This window comes from Octopus sinensis, linkage group LG7, assembly GCF_006345805.1.
Source record: "Octopus sinensis linkage group LG7, ASM634580v1, whole genome shotgun sequence".
NCBI classification, from domain to species: domain Eukaryota; kingdom Metazoa; phylum Mollusca; class Cephalopoda; order Octopoda; family Octopodidae; genus Octopus; species Octopus sinensis.
In genome coordinates, this window is record NC_043003.1 from 52,841 (window position 1) to 76,445 (window position 23,605).

A 23,605-nucleotide genomic window follows, 5' to 3' on the forward strand; every position below is an offset into this window, starting at 1 on the left:
TGAATTCTTTGTCCTTTTACTTAACCCTTTAGCATTCAGCTTTCTCTGTCAAATGTGATGCTCATTTATTCCACCTTGTTTTGAATTAACAATGCATTAACTTCTTACTCTGAGATTTTGATGGTGCGATTGCTTATTTTAAGAATAACATTAAAGCATAGGTGTGAGGGGCCAGAATCTAATTGATTTAGAATATTTTGGCCAGATTTGGCCGATTGAAATGCTAAAGGGTTAAATAATGTACATTGTAATCCTTTGTGTGTGTGTATGTGTGTGCATGGCCATTATTTTCCTGAATTCATCTCTTTTGATGTTACACACATGATCTGCTGTAACTTCTGCCATATATTGTTATAAATTCTCAAGTCTTTGAATTACCAGTTTTAATTTCTAAGACTGGAATGTCTTTAGAAAGAAGGCAGAAAATTTAAGATATAAGCTTTGCATGGCTGTGTGGTAAGAAGCTCACATGGTTCTGTGTTCAGTCCCACTGTGTGGCACCTTGGGCAAGTGTCTTCTACTATAACCTTGGGCCAACTAAAGCAGTTTGAGTGGATTTGGTAAATGGAAACTAAAAGAAACCCATCATGTGTGTGTGTGTGTGTGTGTATAGAGGTATCTATGTGTGTGTGTGTCTGTGTTTGTCCCTCACCTTGACAACTGGTGTTGGTGTGTCTATATCCCTGTAACTTAGCAGTTTGGCAAAAAAGACTGATAAAATAAGTACCAGGCTTTAAAAAAAAAGCAATTAGTGTGGTTGATTCAGCTAAAATTTCCTCAAGGTGGTGCCCCAGCATGGCCACAGTCTGACCGAAACAAGTAAAAGATAGTTTCTCCTGAATAAGTTTCATTATTTTAGCCTTGATTTTAACTGGAAAAATTGGGTGTGACTTCTACATGGAGCAAAACAAAAACTATGAAAGGAATAAAAAAGTTTGCACCCTGATTTAACCCTAAATTTAAGGGTACAACGTGTGTATTAGCCAATAGGGTAATTGTTGTTCTTAGTTTAAAATGTCATTTTGTTCTCTAATGTATTAAATGCTACAGTGTATCTTTTTATTCCGCTGTGTAGAGTAAAATATCTTCTTTGATGATGTTGATGGTTGACTTGCTAACCTTGTGCTCTGCACCTATCAGAACGCTTCTGTTTACTTATCAGCTTATTGTATTGTGGGTTATCCTTATCATCAGTTTAACATGCAATGAGGCAGACCTGCATATTCATCTCTCTCTCTCTCTCTCTTTCGTACCTCCACCCTCCATCTCTCTTACAATTTTAGTAATGAAATCTAACTTCTTCAGACCAACTGAATCTCCTTTCATTGGCCATTCTTCTTTATCTGTCTTTTCCAGTAACCATTTGGTCCACTCTTTCATATCATTTTATGTTTCAGTATGTGCAGCATGTGTGGTTAAGAAACCTGCTTGCCAACCTTGTGGTTTTTAGTCCACTCCCACTGTGTGGCATTCTGAACAAGTGTCTGTCACTATAGCTCTGGGCTGACCAAAACCTTGTGAGTGGGTTTGGTAGAAACAGAAAGAAGCCTGTCGTGTATGTGTGTACGTGTTTGTATGTGCCCTTGTCTAGATATCACATGATGGTTGCCAAGAAGCATCATAGTCACACGAGCAAGATTGTTTTGTTTTCCAATCTTCTGTGAAAAATGTCTGGCCATGGAGAAAATAATTACCTTGTTTGGAAATAGGTGAAGGAAGAACATTTTGTTGTAGAAAATCTGTCTCAACAAATTGCATCTGCCCTCTGCAAGCATGGGAAAGTGGATGTTAAAAAGATGATAATAAGCATAAATTGTTTTACATAGGTGCAGAAGTGGCTGTGTGGTAAGTTGCTTGCTTACCAACCACATGGTTCCAGGTTCAGTTCCACTGCATGGCAGCTTGGGCAAGTGTCTTTTACTATAGCCTCGGGCCAACCAAAGCTTTGTGAGTGGATGTGGTAGATGGAAACTGAACGAAGCTAATCGTGTCTACATGTGTGTGTGTGTGTGTGTGTCTGTGTTTGTCCCCCTACCATCGCTTGACAACTGATGTTAACATGTTTATGTCTCCATAACTTAGTGGTTCGGCAAAAAACTCCAATAAAATAAGTACTAGGCTTACAAAGAATAAGTCCCGGTGTTGATTTGTTTAACTAATGGTGGTGCTCCAGCATGGCAGACAAGCAAAAGAGTATGAGCATAAATTGTTTTACATAACTGGCGCACTGTCAGTTACGATGACGAAGGTTCCAGTTGATCCGATCAACGGAACAGCCTGCTCATGAAATTAAAATGCAAGTGGCTGAGTACTCCACAGACACCTGTGTACCCTTAACATAGTTTTCAGGGAGATTCAGCATGACACAGAATGTAACAATTATGGCCCTTTGAAATAAAGTCACTTGTTGAAGGACACAAACTCTCCTCACTATATAATCAGGAGCTGAATGCCCTAACCGCTAAATCACACCTTCACTGTTTTACAAGCATCATCATCATCATTGTTAACATCCGCTTTCCATGCTGGCATGGGTTGGACAGTTTGACTGAAGACTCCTAAGCCGGGAGGCTGTACCTAGCTCCAATCTGATTTGGCAAAGTTTCTACAGCTGGATGACCTTTCTAATACCAACCACTCTGAGAGTGCAGTGGGTGCTTTTTTACAGGCCACCGGTACGGGAGCCAGTCAGGTGGCACTGGCCTTGGCCATGCTTGAATGGTGCTCTTTATGTGTCACTGACATCAGCCAGGCTCAATGGTACTTTTTATGTGCCACCAGCATTGGTGCTAGTCAGGCGGCACTTGCAGTAGAATTATAAAACAATAATGGGGAAATAGACTAACTAATCAGAATTTAGCTGCTGCATTATAATCTTATTGCTGTCTTTTGTTTTCAGAAAAAGTTTAAAATAAAATTTGATGGGAAAGGCACTAAAGTTCTTGGTGCTAAACTTGTTGCCTTTTTTGAGAACTGGAACATACCTATCAAAGTTGGTAGCAGAGTAGTTGGTGAGTATCTTTTTTTTTAATTTGGTTTACATTTAATTTTGTGGTAATATTAACTTTTTCTTATTTAACAAGCCACTGAAGGCCTGCGGACTCCGTATCCAATAACTTGCTCTGCCGCATCTTTGGTAAACCAATCTTATTAGAATAGTTGATTTTTTTGCAAACTAGTACCACGAGGAAGCTTGTTCACCCTAATAGGTAGGAGAGGCAATGATAACTTCAGGAAATTTGTGGCATGTAAATTCTCACACGGGCTACTGTTCTTATGGTTAGAAAATGGAAGGAATAAGTCCCAATTCCTAATTATCTAAAAAGAAAAAAGAAAAGAAAAAAGAGAGGAATCTATTTTATGGGGCTTCCTTAGGTTAAGCTAAAGATTCATAGTTCCTTATCTTTTTGAGATTAATCTAGACAGATTGCAGACATGATAGTTGCTGTTTGAAATTTGAAGAATTTAGCAATTACCTTGAGGTAACCTGGTGGTATAACCATAATATGCTAAGAAGTCCCTTACCCTCTCTAATTGTTGCAATCTATTCACACCTTTTAATTAAACTACAATTACCTGACCTACTTCATCGCTTGCAGCTTTGTTTTTCCTGTCTTTGCTTAAAGCACCTGTCCTTGTCTTTCTCATTTCTCACCTTTTCTATTTTGTCTTGCTTGCATTACTTACTAATAAATTACTCAATAATTTGTGCCTCAATTTTTCTTGGGTTCTGTTTGTTTTTATAATCTCCAACATCATTCCTGTGCACTTCTGTATTTAAGAGATGAGGAATTATATACATTATTTACATTCGACGGATATTTGTCCTCATCTTGTTTGTTGTTTACACAATGTTTCAGCTGATATACCCTCCAGCCTTCATCAGGTGTCTTGAGGAAATTTCGAACCTGGGTTCTCATTCCTAAGGTATTTTTTGATGTTGTTGTTCTTCAGGTCAGTGCTTGGAATCGAACTTGGAATCTTGGGGTTAGTAGCCTGCATTCTTAACCACTACGCCATATGCCCTGAACAACAACAATAATAATAATATTGAAAAATACTTTAGGAATAAGAACCCAGGTTCGAAATTTCCCCAAGCCACATGAAGAAGGCTGGAGGGTACATCAGCCGAAACGTTGTGTGAGCAACAAACAAGATGAGGACAAATATCCATCGAATGTAAATAATCATTCCTGTGAGTCCACAATGTGACCATCCACAATGCTCAGGACAATTTGGAGCCTTGGAATAAAACCTATCTTTGCTATATGTTCTGTTGTTCATTTAACCCTGTGTCTTTTTGGAACATAACAATTGTGATAAATGAGGGGAGATGTATAACTTTCTTCCCCCTTCAGTAGGACTTCATGTTTTTTGCTTAAATTATGAAACTTTTTCAATTTCTCATTGTCTTCTCTGAGTAGATTTGAAACATGATGTGTGTGGCCACCACATGCATGTGTGTGTGTGTGTGTACATATGAAATTGTAAATTTGATAGTGTGATACCCTTTTACAAAACTTAAGCAGAGCAAGGATCAAGAAATAGCTACAACCAGGAATTGAAACTGGGATGCAGATGCAGCTCACCGAGAGCTTACTGCCCTTCTCAGTAGGGCTTACAGCAATGAAATACATTTTGCTACAGGAAAGTAAAATTCCATTGACAAGTGGACACAACATGAATTGAAGATATTTCTAGAGTCCAGTAATGTGCAGAAAGCTACTGACCTCATAAAACCATTATTTAACATGCAGACTCTTCGACTCTTTTGCTGTGAGGTCACCCAAGACCACCTCAGGTTATATGATACAAAACCTCTATTTCTAAATTATGTCTAAATGAAATCCTTCCATCCTGATTATCTTTGAGAATATTTTATGTTTCAAGTATCATTTTCATCAAAAAGCTCAGTCATTTTGTGAATTCCATCCAATTTGTTGATTATTTTCAAAATTAATTAAAGCACATAAGCAGTGTATTTCATAAGAAATAATCTAGAAGGTCAAAGCTCCTTAACACGTGCTTGATAACTGTCTCAACTTGGCTGTCTTGTTTGAAGAATTTACTAATTTGTATTGAGGTAATTTATGAATGTTCTTCCTTTGTTTGCATGCTGTTTGCCTATAACCATTCCTCTTATCTTTATTTTACAGTATTTTAAAGTTTCTTATATTTTGTTTTTGTAATTTTTTTTATTTGACTTCATTTCATGTATTTTGGGAATAGTTGAACCATGCTTTCCTGACAGGAAATCACTGGTTCATTGCATTTCCAATGGTCAAAGTGACAAGGGTAGTTATTGTGTGTAAAGTGGGCAGAACAAATGCCAGAAGGTGTCATTTGTTGATGCATGATTTAGCAGCAATTTGTTGCTGATGTATTTGTTTCCTTGCTTATGTTGGTACATCTAATTTGATGTGTGTGTGTGTGTGTGTGTGTATATATATATATATATATATATATATATATATATATATATAATATATATATATATATATATACACACACACATAGCCTCGGGTTGTGAAGAGGAGAGAACATCAATTGGCTACACCGCATAGGGCCATGGAAAGATCCATGCTAGGAATATAATTATGAGAGCCTATTTGAAACTAGATAATTTAACAAAGGTGAGAAGTGAACAATGTGATTGCAGTACTGAAAGCACAAGTTCCCCTGGGCTTGGGGCATGTCACAAATTCACAGACAACACAGGTGGACCTGTGCAGTTACCAAGTGGTATCCAAGAGACTGGAAAAGGCCAGTTGGAAAGCCTCTAAGACAATGGGTAGGTGATTTAATTAAAAGCAATTTGGCTCAAGATGGAAAAGAATGGTGTACTCAAGACAGAATTGGAAGTGCTGCATTGTGACCAGTGGTGTGTAACAGAATCTGAAGGTCTGGTTGATACTGCGATAAATATGTTCATATGTATATACCTATGTAACAGGATTCAGCATAGTTTCCATCCACCATATTTTAATCACAAGACTTTTGGGGCTGAGGTAGCTCTACAGCTTGTTTAGATTCTGTCACTATAAATAAGTCATCAATGCCAGTTGTTGAACAAGAATCTGGAGGGTTCACTGTCTTGTACAGAAATCAAGCACTGTATCCTATTTTTGTTGCTTCATCATCATTTAATACCTGTTTTCCATACTGGCATGGGTTGGCTGATTTGACAGAAGCTGGCAAGCTGGTGGGGGGCACTACACTGGGATGCCCTTCCTTAATGCCAACCACTTTGCAGTGTGTACTGGGGGCTTTTCACATAGCATCACAGCTGAAATAGATTTTAAGAATGACTTATTTCTTGTGAAATTTATTTACTGCTTTTCATATTTTTTATTTGCGCAATTTGTTTTTAATGAATGTTTGTTGAATTCTCAAATTTATCTTCTGTTTTCTACCCTCTCCAAAATATACCCTGAACCAAAAACTTAGACCCCTTAACCTTTTTTTTCATTTCTGATAACATTTATATTATTTCCCTTTCTTTCTATTCTGTTATAGGAAACAAAAGTTGTAAGTTTTTTAGGTTTTATTTCTTCGAATTCTTGGAAATCCTTATCTTTTTTTAAATTTTTTCCCCCAATTTTCTCATTCTTGACCCCTCAAGATCCCATTACTTTTTTCCTTCTCTTCATGCCCCAAAATCCATTACCTTGAGTATATCAGCAGGCATGTTGCGTATCAATATAAATCTGGCTAAATCTGTAATTTAGCTGAATTAAATGTTTATATAATCTGTTAATTAAAATTGTCTTTTTTTAAAAAGTTATTCCTAACTTATTTCTAAAATAGAAAGTGAGTTTAAATCAGTAGTTTATCCTCTTTTTTATTTTCCAGTTTGATTCAGGTGTCAATAATTAGCTGTAAAATCTTATTTGAACCCTTTTCCCTTAGTAAGAATTGTAATTTTATGCAATAAGGTTTTTAATATTTATTTCTGCTACAGAATTATTGTTATAAAAATATGACATTCTTGGCATAGAAAATTTCCACTATATCATATAACAAGCCACATTAAAAGGTTAAATTTATATTGTCACACATTTCAAAAAAATAGATTACTGATATTGAATCAAAACTGAGATATATGTGGTTAAAGATCTAACCCTTTAGCATTTAAACTGGCTAGATTTGACCTCTCACATGCACCCTACTCTGTCATTCTACTAAAGATAAACAGCCACATCATAGATGTCTCGAAGCTACAAGATAATGTATAATTAATTCAAAACAGTGTAAATAAATAAGCATTAAATTTGACAATCTGAATGCTAAAGGGTTACACCTTATAACGTTATACTAAAAAAAAAAAATTTTTTTTCTTGAATTAAAAGATTAGAATTTATTGAGCAGTTTTCAAATACTTACCCATCACCCATAAAAACACTGATCTAAAATCACTTTTAACTAACTTACACAAATTTCGGTAATTGATCCTTAAAATTTGCGAAACACAACTATGTCAGCTGATGAAAAGGTAAAACTATCTCACAGAGAAATAATCTTGGTTCCCAGCTTATCACATCTAGTTGCCACTTATTTTGCATGTAACTCTTTTTTAACAATATGCATATATATTTTGTTTCCTAAGTTTTGTTGTTGATTATATTTAAAAGCCCCTTGATAGAAACAGAATTATAATTAAAGTTAAAAATATAGTAGATCTCTCCTGCCTTTAGACAAAGCATATTTAAGTTTCTATTTGCATTAAGCTAAATGAAATAATACCATTACTGTTATAGATGAGTAATTACTATCTTAGAAGGATGTCCAGGGGTTAAAAGAATTTTTTAAATGAGCAAATTTAATGATTTATATAAGTATTATTCAACTTTTGTATATGGTTTGCAAGATTCTTTCTGTGAACTCATGTATTGAAATACATTTTGTTGTATCTTGGGAGGGTCATTGTGCCAATAATTAATACACACACTGGTTCAGTTTCACTTCTTTATTATTTGTTTGTCAGCTGGTTAACCAGTAAGCTAATTAACTAAGTGATTGTTTCATCATTCTGTTAAGCAAGCAATCAGCCAGGTTTGTCAGTCCTTTTGCTGTTGTTGGTGACCTCTTCAATGACATGCCCTCTCTGCTTCAGGTCTATCTGTCTGTTACACAAAAGGACTTTGACAAACCTAACTGAATGATTAGTCAAACAATCAATTAGATAATTGGTTAAATAATTAACCAATAGACAAATAAATGATAAAGAAGTGAAATATAGCCAGGGCGTGTATTATTGGCATAATGACCCCTTCCAATTAAAAAAAAAATTCAAATTTATATATCTATGGAAGCCCCATGCTAGCAAGGATTGGTTGATAGATTGAGGGGTGGGGGAACACATTTTATAAACATGGAATTGTGTCGTTGACACTTCATAGTTTGAAATACTATCAGTAAACATAGCAGAAGGAGAGAGAGAGAGAGAGAGAGACAGCTTGTCATTGATGAGGTTGTGAATGTTGACTTAAGGACTTTGATAAATTGTTTGGTCCAATCAGTTAGGTTTGCCAAACAACCATTGAGTTAGTTGGGTGAATATTTAATCAAATGCCAGCTGAAAATAAAGAAATGAAAGTAAATATACTCCTTTGTACTCTAGGCACAAGGCTTGAAATTTTGGGGGAGGATCTTAGTCAATTGCATTGACCCCAGTGCTCAACTGGTACTTATTTTGTTGATCCCAAAAGGATGAAAGGCAAAGACAATCTTGGCATTTTGAACTCGTAATGTAGACTGACAAAAGACCACTAAGCATTTTGTTACGTGTGCTAATGATTCTACCAGCTGCCTTGATGATAATGGTTTCAAATTTTGGCATCAGGCCAGCAAGTTCAGGGGTGGTGGTAAGTTAATTACATCGACCCCAGCGCTCAACTGGTCCTTATTTCATCAACCCCGAAAGGACTTCCACCTCAGCAGAATTTGAACTCAGAACATAAAGGATGGATAAAATGTCATGTTGCCCAGCATGCTAACAATTCTGCAGCTCACTTCCTTACCAAATTCAATATAATTAGATGTGTGTATGTCTTTTCTAAAGCTCTCATGACTTCCATAATATAATTACTAAAAGAAAAATATTTTCCTTTTTTTTTCACTATTTTGGTGAAAATAAATTATGTAAATAACTTGTTGAAAGTTGATTAACATTCTTTGATTTTGCAGTGAACCATGTCAGTAGTATACCATTAGGGATTGCTTATTGCATCAAGATTTGTACAGCTTTTCTTTGCATGGTTGCTTTTTAAGCTTAGTGTGTATTGGGTAGGTTTGTTGGGCAGGTAGGGGTTGATTCATTCAAATGAATTGTATTTAATGATTATTGCTTTAGAGCAAATGCCTTGTCCCTGTGTCTTGTCACTCAGCTAGGTTCTGCACTGCTCCCATCACCACCACCACTGCATTGCCTATTTCTCGGTTTAATTAATTGGGGTCTCTGGTGTGTGAGGCCATTTCAAAGAAATTATTTAAAAAATTTTTAGTTGTTGCCCACCCTCTTTAAAATTTTTTTTAAAGGTAGATTTAAGCATTCTGTGCGACATTGTTTATCTCTTCCATATAAGGGCACATCTTGATTAAAATTATCATACATACCACAGTTTGTTAGTACACATTTTACTGCATTTAAATTAATGTAAGAAATAATTAGTGATTTCTCTATCAAGATATAGCAATATTGATTATGGGACGTTCACTATCATCAGACTTATCATGATTGTCATTTGAACATGTGTTTTGCACTTTTTTAATGGGTTTGATGTATGTTTCCATACTTTTTAATTGGGTTGGACACCAGTTTTTAACTCTTAATGGGCTAGACATTTAGATCAACATTTTTTTAATGGGTTGGGCGAAATGCCCTGTACTTTTAATGGGTTGAGCACACCTTTTTAATGGGTTGGGTAGGTAATTGCTTTTATGTTTTTTAACGGGCTGCATGTATTGGTAGATTGATTAAAAAGACAGGTTTTTCCATCTGTCATTAATAGAAAATTGTTTAAATTACTGGACAATCTGTTTTAGTTTTATTTCTGGTTGCCAGAGATTGAATTTTAGCTTGGCTAACAGTTCCAAGACACTACAGCATCTTACTGATGTTATGAAAGTATATTTCTGTATTGTATTGTTTTGTACAAATCAATAGAATTACCATATTTTCTGGCTTATAAGACATGCTCTCACATAAGACGCACCCCTAATTTACAAGTATATTTTTTAGAGAAAACCCCAAATTTAGTGTTTGATCATACACCCATGCACTCAGTATAGCATCTGTAATACGGTTGCATTAGATGCATAGCAATTTTTTGCTACATTTAAGAATTTAAAAAAATGCATCATTTTATATACCCGCATATATGGTAATTCTGTCTTCTGGTATTTCTTTAGTGAATCCAAAATTTGAGTGATATTTTTTTCTCCAAGATGTTCATGATTTCTCTTCACATTTAATTACCATTCATTAGTGCCCCCCTCTCCCCACACACAACAAGAGAGAGAAAACCTCTGTGGTTTTTCAGCCTGTTGGAAATAGCAACCAAATCTTCATTTTACACTCATCCATTTTGAAAAAAGTGGTTCATACTGGGTAATATAGTCCTAGAATACACAATATTTGACAGAATGATGGGATGGTCATGATTGGTGTGCCCTTGCTCAGGGATATCCTAGAATTAAGCAGCAAGCATCAAATCTTCCTACATGTTAAAATTATTCCAGCTGCCTCTCTCTTCTCTCTCTCTCTCCTCATCCTTCCTCTATTTTATTACTCAAAATAGCTGCTTCTCACAGTGCAGTTGAAGATTGGTTATGGTCTTAAGACCCTTTGGTTTCTAACCTGAGATTTCCTATCTTGTAGACATTATTTCATGCTTAATATTTATTATTATTATTATTATTGAAGGTGGCGAGCTGGCAGACTCATTAGCACACCAGGCGAAACACTTAGTGGTATTTCATCTGCTGCTATGTTCTGAGTTCAAATTCTGCCGAGGTTGACTTTGCTTTTCATCCTTTCAGGGTTGATAAATCAAGTACCAGTCAAGTACTTGGGTCGATATGATTGACTTGCCTCCTCCCCCAAAATTTCAGGCCTTGTGCCTATAGTAGAAAGGATCATTATTATTATTATTATTATTATTAAGGTTTGTGAGCTGATAAAACTATTAAAATGCTGGACAAAATGCTGCTAAGCATTTTGTCCAACAATATATTCTGAATTCAAATTCCACTGATGTCGACTTTGCCTGAGGTTGACCTTTTAGGGTCAATAAAATGAGTACCAATTGATCACTGGGGTCAATGTAAATGGCTTATCCCTTCCATGGAACTACTGACCTTGTGCCAAAATTTCCAACCAATATTTTATCCTCATCATAATTTACCACCCATTTTCCATGCTGGCTTTAGTTGGATGGTGTGAAAGGATCCATGGATCCAAGGACTGCGTTGTGCTCCAGTGTCAGCTTTGCCATGGTTTGCACTGCTGGACACACTTCCTAATGCCAATCACACAATCACATCACAGTGTACTGGGTGCTAGTTTTTTTCCTTCCTTTTGTGTGTGTGTGTGTGTGTGTGTGTGCCACCATGCATCTTGCTTGCAAGACTACAATCCCTGAATGTGTGGGGGTGGGGTGTGCAGCTTCATGCTGGGAGAATCTGGAGTAGAGAGGGAGTAAAGTGTGAGAGAAAAGGGCTGCAGCAATTAACGGTTGTTTCTGTTGACTAATGGTGGTTAGTTCTAGCTAAAAAAACAAACAAACCCAAAAAGGCAAAAACCAATTTTGCAAACTGCTGTCAATTCCCAATTGGAATTATCACAGAGTTTGTTAAACGTACTCCTTGTGACATACATTTTCACTTCTCTATTAGCAAGATCCATAGGGGTAGAAGGTAAGCTTTTGACAAGCTCAATCTGTTTCTAGTTATCTGACATTGTCTCTACCATTCAGTACAGCATGAATGTCACAACGCTGTTACTTCATTCTTATAAAATCACCAAAGTTAATCAAACATTGATGTTAATCTCTCATTACAAATGTTAACTATTTAAGGATACATCTACCCTCATTTATCATTGGGGTTTGGTTCCAAACATTGCAGTGATAAATGGATCTTCTCTACACACTTTATAAATGGAGTGAATGGTAGATTCATTGGCACCAAGCTACTGGCTTCCATGTATTTTCTTGCTTGTCTGCTTTTTGCTGTAGAGAATCCACTTGTCTCTATCATTTGTTAGGATCAGCTGCATTTGTATTCCTTTTTGTGTTGTTTTTAGCTTACAGGAGATTTCACTGTAGGAAAATTCACCATAAAACAATAAAATAAACTGCAAAAAATAATTGCATTATTTCATAACAAAATTAAAGTTTTTTTTTAAACTTTTGAACTTTGGTCAAATTAGAAATAGCTTCGGCTCTGCTGTTATTCTGTTGTTCACTGTTTCTCATCTAATTCAGTGGGGTTTTTTTTTCCAAACTTGTTATTCATTATGTTGCTACAATTGGTAAAAAAGTAAAAGATATGGTTATAATTTAATATGTAGAAAAAATAGATTTATATGCTTAAAATATATTTTAATCAACTGGAAATGACCAGTGACCGAAACCTTTGGAGGTATGCTGTGCGTGAGAAAACCCGGCAAGACCAGTGAGAACAATCAAGATCAAACCAAATTGAGGTTGATCAACATCAGGGCCCCCGTGCAGGTGACACGTAAAAGTACCATCCGTTCGTAGCCGTTTGCCAGCCCTGTCTGGCCCCCGTGTCGGTGACACGTAAAAGCACCATCCGTTCGTGTTCGTTGCCAGCCTGGCCTGGCCCCCGTGCCGGTGACACGTAAAAGCACCATCCGTTTGTGGCCGTTTGCCAGCTCTGTCTGGCCCTGTGCCGGTGACACGTAAAAGCACCATCCGTTCATGGCCGTTTGCCAGCCCTGTCTGGCCCCCATGTCGGTGACATGTAAAAGCACCATCCGTTTGCGGCCGTTTGCCAGCCCTGTCTGGCCCCCATGTCGGTGACATGTAAAAGCACCATCCGTTCGTGTCCGTTTGCCAGCCCTGTCTGGCCCCCGTGCCGGTGACACGTAAAAGCACCATCCGTTCGTGTCCGTTTGCCAGCCCTGTCTGGCCCCCGTGCCGGTGACACGTAAAAGCACCATCCGTTCGTGTCCGTTTGCCAGCCCTGTCTGGCCCCCGTGTCGGTGGCATGTAAAAGCACCATCTGTTCGTGCCCGTTGCCAGCCTCGCCTGGCCCCCGTGCCGGTGACACGTAAAAGCACCATCCGTTTCGTGGCCGTTTGCCAGCTCTGTCTGGCCCCCGTGTTGGTGGCACGTAAAAGCACCATCCGTTTGTGTCCGTTGCCAGCCTCGCCTGGCCCCGTGCCGGTGACACGTAAAAGCACCATCCGTTCGTGGCCGTTTGCCAGCTCTGTCTGGCACCTGTGCGGGTGGCACGTAAAAAGCACCCACTACACTCACGGAGTGGTTGGCGTTAGGAAGGGCATCCAGCCGTAGAAACACTGCAAGATCTGACTGGGCCTGATGAAGCCTTCCAGCTTCACAGACCCCAGTTGAACCGTCCAACCCATGCTAGCATGGAGAACGGACGCTAAATGATGATGATGTATATAAATATGTTTTAAACATATAAATGTGCTTTCATTTGCTAATGTGTCTGATTTTACTGCATGTGACATGTTACGTGACCCTAGTTGTATGTACTTATGACTTTGATGCTGTCAGTTGCAGCAATGAGTGTTCCAGTTGATCCTCTCAATGGAACAGCCTGCTCATGAAATTAACATACAAGTGGCTGAGTGCTCCACAGACATGTATAGGGAGATTTAGCACGACCCACATGATCACAAGGCGACCCTTTGAAATACGAGAACAACTCATTTTTGCCAGCTGAGTGGACTGGGGCAACATGAAATAAAGTGTCTTGCTCAAGGATACAGTGCAGTGCTGGGAATCAAACTCACAGCCTTATGGTTGAGGTCCAAATACCCCTAGCTGCTGAACCACCTGCCTTCACACATGAGAAACTTTATCTGAATTTGTTTGACTTGTATAGAAACAAATGAATTTTTTGTATTATTTTCTCCACGCATTTGCCTCTCACTGTTGTAAAACAATTGCCTAAGAGTGTAGTAAAACCACATTTCAACTTCCTTTGAATAAAATTTAACAATTATACATAGATATAACAACTTCAGCTTGTCTCCACATGGCTTAGTTTCATGCACATAGGACAAGTCCATCTTATCAGATGCTAGGAGCAGAATGAGAGAATTTTTGAAAGACATTCAAGACGTTTCTAGATAACCCAAACTGACCAATAAATGTCTAACACCTAGAACCTACTTTGAATTTCTCTCAAAAAAGATCTCTCATTCTGCTCCTAGCATCTGATGAGATGGAGGTGTCCTACAGACCCATGAAACTTCAAGTCATGTGGAGCTTGAGTTATACTGCTAACTTCTACTAAATGTGTTGAGTGCTGTTCATTTATATATTATTGATACTGGTGGAGGATTTATATAACTTATTCAAGTTTTTAATTTTTTTCTTTGGATATTAAATCTAAATGCTCTTCACTCATCTGTGAAATAATAAGAGGAACATGTCATATTTTCTGTGAGATAAACCAAGGCAAACAGGTTTATATCTGTTGCTTTGAGGCAGAAAAACCTAATTTAATTGCTATTTGATATTTTAGCCACGAGTCCATTAATGTCACCTAACACCCATTTTGCTTTTTTTCTTAACCTTTCACCCTTTCTAACTAACAACAACTAAGATTGATAAAATAAGTTAATAGCAATAAAAAGTTAATTTTTCCTTAGTTTTCAGAATGAGATAAATTGGTAAAAACAATTTCTACTGAACATTATAGAGTAGGGAAAATATTGCAGTTATTTAAATAGAGATTACTCCCTGTAACTTATTGGAGTTGAGCTTTTGGCTATGAGTTCTTGTCTTATGATCAAGAGCTTTGTGCTGTTGAAAGAGAGCACTGTTATTAAGGGTTAGATGTTTTGTTTTGTTGGTTGTTTATGAATAGTAAAACTGGGTAAACTGAGAGGAAAATGGCGTTAGTGGAATTAGTTGCATTGTGTGGTTGATGCCAGGCCCCTTGCTCCGACTGGCTCCTGTGCTGGTGGCACATAAAAAGCACCATCTGAATGTGGTCGATGCCAGCCCCCTCTGACCCCTGTGCTGATAGCATGTAAAAAGCACCCACTACACTCTTGATGTGGTTGGCATTAGGAAGGGCATCCAGCTGTAGAAACACTGCCAGATCAGATTGGAGTCAAGTGCAGCCTGCTGGCTTCCCAGACCCCAGTTGAACCGTCCAACCCATGCCAGCATGGAAAACGGACGTTAAATGATGATGATGATGATGATGTGTAACTGTAGGAAGAAGCATGACTCTTGGGTTCAATTCCATATGTGGCACTTTGGGCAAGTGTCTTCTATGGTAGCCTTTGGCTGACCACAGCTTTGTGCGTGGATTTGGTGGATGACAACTAGATGTTCCTTGCCAACCTTCACCTTGAAAACAGGTGTGGGTAGGTGAAGAGAAGGGCATCTGTCTGATCCATGCAAGCAAGGGAATTCGGATGGTATGATGATGAATTTTGCAAGACTGCATTGGTATGGACATGTGATGGAGAAGGGTGAGAATTGGTCAAGTAAATGTGTTTGAATTCAAGTAGTTGGAGCTTACTGGAGTAAGATCTGCGAAGAGGTGGGGGAGAAGGATTGCAGGATGCTGTGTTGGATGAAACCTCTGTTTTCATGTCAGTATTTAAAAATAAAAAGCATAAAAATATGTAATACCCACATTTACATTGTGTGTAGAAATGTAGTTTTATTACAATAAAATGTAGAGTCACAGTGGGCCCTGACTTTGTTGTTGGATCTTTTGATGAAACAAAGGGTTTGCAAGTCATTTTGCTATTGCTTGTTGCTGTCTATGAACAAGATCTGTAGCTGAAAGTTGATTTGGGGGTTAATAGGTGCCATAAGTGGGTTAGTCCACGTTACTCCATAATCGCTGGTTTCCAGGTTTATCTGGCTTATATATATATATATATATATATATATATATATATATATATATACACACATACATACATACATACATACATACATACACACAAACACACACACACTTCCTTGGACTGGATGCCACTCTGCAGTCTGTTGCAGGATTACTCTTTTTTGCCAGCTGAGTGGACTGGAGTAATGTGAAATGAAGTGTTTTGCTCAAGGACACAGTACATTGCCTGGTCCAGGAATTGAAACATTAACCATATGATAATGAGTCCAGCACCCTAACCACTAAGCCATGCACCTACATGCAAGTGCCATAAGCAGCACCATTTTATTAGATTGCAGTCTTGTGTCTACATCCAGCTGAGTAAACTTTGAAAAATATGCTCCATCAGACCAACTTGTTCTAGACATACCACAAGAAAACAAAATATATTTAGGAAGTCTCTTTAAAACACATCAATGGATGATTATACAGTTCATCCTCCAGATTTGTGTGTGTTTGCATGTGCTCCAGTTCCTGTTTTTCTGTTTTTACAAGACTTGCCGACATCCTCAATTAGCTTTTCAGCAAATGAACCGACCGGACCAAGCAAGTTAATACTGCTTTCTCTATGGGTCTTCTCTTTTACTCCAACCATTGGTGTTTTTCTTTTTTTTTCTTTTGTGTGTTTTAGCAATGTATCGAGATGAAGAAGCTAACCCTTCAACATCTTTCTATGCTGGTATAGTGGCAGAAGTGCCAACCAACCGAAACCGTCACAGGTAAAATTAATAGAATTACTTTATTGTTTTGGTTTGCAAGATTCTTGATGTGAACCCATTTGTAGAAACATATTTTGTTGTATGTTGGGAGGGTCATTATGCCAATAATAAACACATGCGCTGGTTTAATTTCACTTTAGTTATTTGTTAATTGGTTAACTATTTAACCAATTAAGTAATTAATTGACTCATAGTTTGGTCAACCAATTAATCAATTAGGTTTGTCTAATTCCTTTCACTGCCATTCACCACCTCTTCAATGACACAATCTCTCTATGCCAAGTCATCTTTAGGTTTGTATCTCTGAGTGGAGAGGTTGTGGATAGCAATGAAAGAGCTTAGACAGACCTAATTCAGTGACCAAATTAGTTAACTGGTTAAATAGTCAACCAATTAACAAATAATGAAGTGAAATAGAACCAGTGTGTGCTTTTGTTAGCATAATAATCTTACAAAATACTTAATATTTGTTTATATTTAACTTAGTTATCAAATAATTTGACTGAGATAATTATTTCTCTTTCTTTCTATTCTATGTTTTCAATTTACCTGTTGCTTGATGTGGTTTTCACCAAGGTTTTACCTTCCACCTCTGGTCTTAGAAAAATCAGACGTAACACTTTGTTCAGCAAATAAAAATCCAAAGCAGGGGAACTGGTGATTGTCTGAAAGTTTTAATTTAATAAAGTTCATGAATTTGGGATAATCTTGTAGACTGCAGGAAAGTAAGACTCCTGACATTTTGACCAAAGCACTTCAAGAGAACATCTTACCCAGAATATAGTTAATTGCAACACTTTTCCATTTTGTCTGCTGGGATCATGAGGCAGACTGATGACCCTTTTTAGATGTTTCTTTGCTGTGAAGAAGAGGAAAGATATAAGGATTTAGGTAGAGCCCTTCATCAAATTTAGAAAACTATTTCATTAAGCATTAAGAGACAAATTGGAGATGATCATGCTATGTAAATCATTGAACGACATTATCAGGGATTTCATGGGTGCTTTAAAAAAAGGCTAAGTTTAGAGATGTTTTATGAAGGATACTGATTGCAAATAAAGGTCAGTTTTTGACCCCTTCCTACATCCATCCATTCATTTTCTCTGCCTGTCATTCCTGAGAAGGCTGTGGGTGTAAAGTCTCCAAGCACCCCACCCTAAAGAGTCTCATTGGAAGCAACCGTCTTTTCCTGACTGGATTCCCAAGTGTGACCAATGGAGACTATGGATGTTATCCAAACATTTTGCTGTTGGTTGGCTTTGATTGAAGAATCTTTCTTGAGGTTCTTTCCTGTAATATTCTAACCACATGTCCACATTGAAATGTCACAAAATAAAAGAGAAAAAAAAAGCCCACAGATCCAATATAAATACCAGCTTTTGCCCCTCAAAAGCTGTAATACAAAAAGAACACAATTTAGCAATTTAATTTGGACATCTTTATATTTAATCGTTCTTTTCAAATGTTTGTAGTAGAATTTTGCAATATCTAACAATAATACTACCATACATCATGACTACATCCTATTGTGGATTGGTCAGAACTAAATATTTCTGTTGAGTAACCAAGATACCATTCTTGTAGGGGTGAGGAAATAGGGCTGAAACTAGTATTTATATCTGTAAGTGGATTGATGGATCAGTGTTTGACTAGGTTGGGGGGGAAAATATAAAATGAACTGTGATAGCCACTTTTTGTGTTTTTTTCCAGGTTCCTGATATTTTTTGATGATGGCTATGCCCAGTATTGCCTCCCCAAAGAGATACACCGTGTCTATGAACAGAGTAAGTCTTTACTATTTTTCTCCTTTGCAACATGAATCTATTGCTCTGTAATAACATTAAAGTCATTAAAATAATTACATAAATTTAAAATCTATTATATAAAATTGGTAGTTTGAAAGGTTGTATTCCAATCAGTGGTATGTTTGAATGTGTGTATGTATGTATGTAAGTTTCTATACATGTATGTTAATGATAATGATATTGACAGCCTGGTTATGTCATTAAGGACTCCACCTACCTAATGGAAGGATATCATCAACACTATTGTTTTCTGTCGTGGAAGGATTCTGACCACCCGCAAGTGACCATAAGTGGACTAACTGACACATTGCTATTAAATAAAGAACTATCAGCTGTTCATTGTGAGCCGTTAACAGAGTGCTTTTAACCTCGTGCAACAGTAATCGTAGTGCGTCGTGGGAATACTTTCTTTCCACCTGCTTCGTTCAATTATTTATCCAACACCAGGATATAAAATTTTCTTAGCAAAAGCACACAGTTTACAATGGTTCAATTGTTAGGCTTTTATATCTTCTGATATATAATTTGCCACTGAAAGCAAGAAAGAAATTATTAGATATTTTCTTAGCTTACTCTATTGAATGTAAATCTTCCCATGGATTATCAGAGAAGTGATGGATTATCATAAAAAGATAAGCTCTCTTGGAGTTGATCAATGTTCTGTTGAGTAGTCTGTTGATTTAAGAATCTTCTTTCCCCCTCTCAATGTCAGGCAAAAATGTTTGGGAAGATATCCATCCTGACTCTCAAGAATTTATCAAGGAATATTTGGCCCAGTATCCAGAAGTAAGTATCTTTAATGAAGTATTTAATTATATTTAATGAAGTATTACACTTGCCACTTTAGATTGTTTTTTTTTTTTTCCTGTTTTCTGTTGATTTGCTTCTACCTGAAAACACCTTGAACTCTTATATCTTTATTAGATATCTTAAACTTATAAATATAAACCCTGCTATCATTGCTCTATGTAGTAGCTCTTTCCTTAAGGATTGTTGGTTATATGAAAAAGCACCCAGGACGCTCTGTAAAGTGTTTGGCATTTAGAAGGGCTTCAAGCTGTAGAAACCCTGCCAAAGCAGACATTAGAGCTTGACACAGCCCTGTGACCTGTCTAACCATGTTACACTGTCCAGGCCCAGCAGCATGGAGTATGGACACTGGATGATGAGGACAATGCGGGAAACGATTATTGGTGTAAAGTTTAGATGTAAATCAGCTAAATGTCAATTCCCTCAGTCATCATCATCATCGTTTAACGTCCGTTTTCCATGCTAGCATGGGTTGGATGATTCAACTGGGGTCTGGGAAGCCAACTCCAGTCTTATCTAGTAATGTTTCTACGGCTGGACGCCCTTCCTAACACCAACCACTCCGTGAGTGTAGTGGGTACTTTATACGTGCCACCGGCACAGGTGCCAGACGGGGCTGGCAATTGGCCACGGTCGGATGGTGCTTTTTACGTGCCACCGGCACGGGGGCCAGGCGAGGCTGGCAACGGTCACGATCGGATGGTGCTTTGTCGGGGCGGTGCTGGCAACGACCACGTTCGGATGGTTCGCTTACGTGCCACCGGCACTGGTATCACAGCTACAATTTCCATTGATGTTTTTCGATTTTGATTCTGACTCTCACTTGCCTCAACAGGTCTTCACAAGTACGGTTTGTGTCCCAAGAAGGAAAGGTATGCATAAGTGGGCTGGCTACGTCCCAGGTAGAGGCCATGGGTTATGGTCTCACCTGTCCTGCCAGGTCTTCCCATGCACAGCACACTTCCAAAGGTCTCGGTCTCTAGTCATTTCCTCGGTGAGACCTAAAGTTCGGAGGTCGTGCTTCACCACCTCGTCCCAGGTTTTCCTGGATCTACCTCTTCCACAGGTTCCCTCAACCGCTAGGGTGTGGCACTTTTTCACACAACTATCTTCATCCATTCTCGTCACATGACCATACCAGCGCAAACGTCTCTTTCACACCACAACTGATGCTTCTTAGGTCCAACTTTTCTCTCAAGGTACTTACACTCTGTCGATTATGAACACTGACATAACACATCCATCGGAGCATACTGACTTCATTTCTTGCGAGCTTACGCATATCCTCAGCAGTCACGACCCATGTTTCACTGCCATGTAGCATGGCTGTTCGTACACATGCATCATACAGTCTGCCTTTTACTCTGAGCGAGAGGCCTTTTATCACCAGCAGGGGTAAGAGCTCTCTGAACTTTGCCCAGGCTATTCTTACTCTAGCAGTTACACTTTCAACACACCCACCCCCGCTACTGACTTGGTCACCTAGGTAACGGAGCTATCAACTATTTCTAGCTTTTCTTCTTGGAATGTGGTGGAAGTTGGTCTCTGCGCATTTTCAGTGTTTATCGCTCCTGAGCATCTGCCACATACAAAAACCATTTTCCTAGTTAGCCTTCCTTTGACATTGCTGCACCTCTTATGTGTCCATAGCTTACACTTGGTGCATCTTATAGAGTTTCTACCTACGCCTTTTCTACAGATCAAGCAGGGCCATCTACCTGAAGGCATTTGTGATTGGTCTTCCTTCCTACTTATTAGCACTTTGGTTTTAGCTAGGTTGACTCTAAGGCCCTTCGATTCTAATCCTTGTTTCCACACCTGAAACGTCTCCTCCAGTTCTGATAGTGACTCAGCAATTAGAGCAAGGTCATAAAAATAAAAATAGTACAACCAGTAACTCAGTCTCTTTCTCTCTCTCTCTCTCTCTCTCTCTCTCTCTCTCTCTCTCTCTCTCTCTCTCTCTCTCTCTATCTCTCTCTCTATCTATCTATCTATCTATCTATCTATCTAGTAAAGTTGTTGGAGGCCGAAACTAAAGTCTTTTCATGTTCTAATCTTCACAGCGACCAATGGTGCAGCTTCAGAAAAACCAAGTTGTCAAAACGGAGTGGATGGGAGAATGGTAAGAATTTTCTCTTTGTTTCTCCTTCTTGATTTGGTTGGCTATTTATGGCTTTTGTCTGGTTATTTATTAATCACAAGGGGTTTATATTGGTCTCTCAATCTGTGTTCTTCATTGCAGGTGGACAGCTAAAGTGGTCGAGGTTGATGCCAGTTTAGTGAAAATGTATTTTTCTGCTGATAAAAGGACAGAATGGATTTACAGAGGATCAACAAGATTGGAACCGCTCTTTTCAGCTTTGGTTAGTTGCCTAATAACTTTTAAATGTTGTTTTTTTAGTGCAGGAAATTAATTATGTATCTGTATGGCATTTTAAAATATGTCAAAAGCTTTAACATCAAGGAATATACATTATAGAAACAGTAGGCCGTGTCAGTGTTGGACATCATCCGAACTATTTTGTGGTGTAGAAACATGGACATTGATGAAGATTCTGACAAACTATAAGCTTTTGAAATGTGGGTTATTTAGAAGAATGTTGAGAAAGACATAAAAAGTGCTTAAAGAAGTGCTACAATGAGAAACTGCAAAAAGATCTTTACTCTCAGCTATTAAGAAAAAAGTAAGTTGAAGTACTTTGGTAACATAGTAAGAGCACAATATATACAAAGACTAAAGGAAAGCTAAATGGCAAATGCTCAAGAGGAAGACCTACAATGGACTAAACTATGGTGAATGTGTAAGAAAAGGCCCCAAATGCACATCTGATCTTGAACTTGTTGAGAGCAGATGACACCAATTGATGAAGAGGATGATGAGCTGTATTGATAAAAACTAAACCAAACTGGATGTATTTTAAGTGCATGGTTTAATACAGAGGTTTGCAAATTTTTTGCCTCTTCCCCCCCCCCATGGCCACATAATACCCTCAGTGCCTCCACCCTTATTTTTATGCATAAATAAATATTTTATATTTTACTAATTTATATATACTATGAATCATTTGATATTTAATATATTATATAATTTGTATACAATACTATAATATCGCCCTCCCACTGCCCCCTTAAGCACCAATGCTCACCTGGATGTCTCAATGCTCACTGGGCGGGAGTGGGGCAGTAATGCCCACTTTAAGAACCTATGGTTTAATATAACACTTCTCTGAGTTTGTGTTTTATTAGACTTAGAAAAATTAGCAAAGCCAAAATAATATACTGCATTGAGTTGAAATTCTGCCAAGGTTAACTTTGCCTTTCATCCTTTTGGGGGTCGATAAATTAAGTACCTGTTGTATACTAATTGACTGGCCCCCTCTCTAAAAATTTTGGACCTTGTGCCTAGAGTAGAAAAGAATATTAAAACAAGAAGGTGGTGAGCTGACAGAAACGTTAGCATGCCAGGCGAAATGCTTAGCGTATTTTGTCTCTCTTTACGTTCTGAGTTCAAATTCCGCCAAAGTCAACTTCACCTTTCATCCTTTTGGGGTTCAATAAATTAAGTACCAGTTGCGTACTGGGGTCGATCTAATTGACTGGCTCCCTTCCCCCAAAATTTCTACTCTTGTGCCTAGAGTAGAAAAGAATGTACTGCATTGATTTGGTTTGTGTTTGATCAGAAGGAATTGGTGCCAGCTGGAGCACCTTTATGGCTTGGGATAACAAGATTTAAAGTCAAGGGATAACAAGATTTAAAGTCAAGGGATAACAGGATTTAAAGTCAAGGGATTACAAGATTTAAAGTCAAGGGATAACAAGATTTAAAGTCAAGGGATAACAAGATTTAAAGTCAAGGGATAACAAGATTTAAAGTCAAGGGATAACAAGATTTAAAGTCAAGGGATAACAAGATTTAAAGTCAAGGGATAACAAGATTTAAAGTCAAGGGATAACAGGATTTAAAGTCAAGGGATAACAGGATTTAAAGTCAAGGGATTACAAGATTTAAAATCAAGGGATAACAGGATTTAAAGTCAAGGGATTACAAGATTTAAAGTCAAGGGATTACAAGATTTAAAGTCAAGGGATTACAAGATTTAAAATCAAGGGATAACAGGATTTAAAGTCAAGGGATAACAG

The 23,605-nt window shown here is 37.8% G+C and overlaps 1 protein-coding gene across 4 annotated transcripts in view; it reads left to right on the forward strand.

Annotated features, from left to right (window-relative positions):
- LOC115213825 (histone-lysine N-methyltransferase SETDB1) overlaps nt 1–23,605 on the forward strand; it is a 75,529-nt gene that overhangs the window by 19,564 nt on the left and 32,360 nt on the right. For 3 of the 4 annotated variants that reach the window (XM_036504417.1, XM_036504421.1, XM_036504419.1), the window contains 7 exons: nt 2,900–3,011; nt 6,517–6,528; nt 16,763–16,850; nt 18,561–18,634; nt 19,368–19,441; nt 21,529–21,587; nt 21,708–21,828. In XM_036504417.1, the coding sequence (XP_036360310.1) occupies nt 2,900–3,011; nt 6,517–6,528; nt 16,763–16,850; nt 18,561–18,634; nt 19,368–19,441; nt 21,529–21,587; nt 21,708–21,828 (540 nt within the window). The remainder of the gene's footprint in view (nt 1–2,899; nt 3,012–6,516; nt 6,529–16,762; nt 16,851–18,560; nt 18,635–19,367; nt 19,442–21,528; nt 21,588–21,707; nt 21,829–23,605) is intronic. The other variant, XM_036504418.1, reaches the window with a different exon arrangement.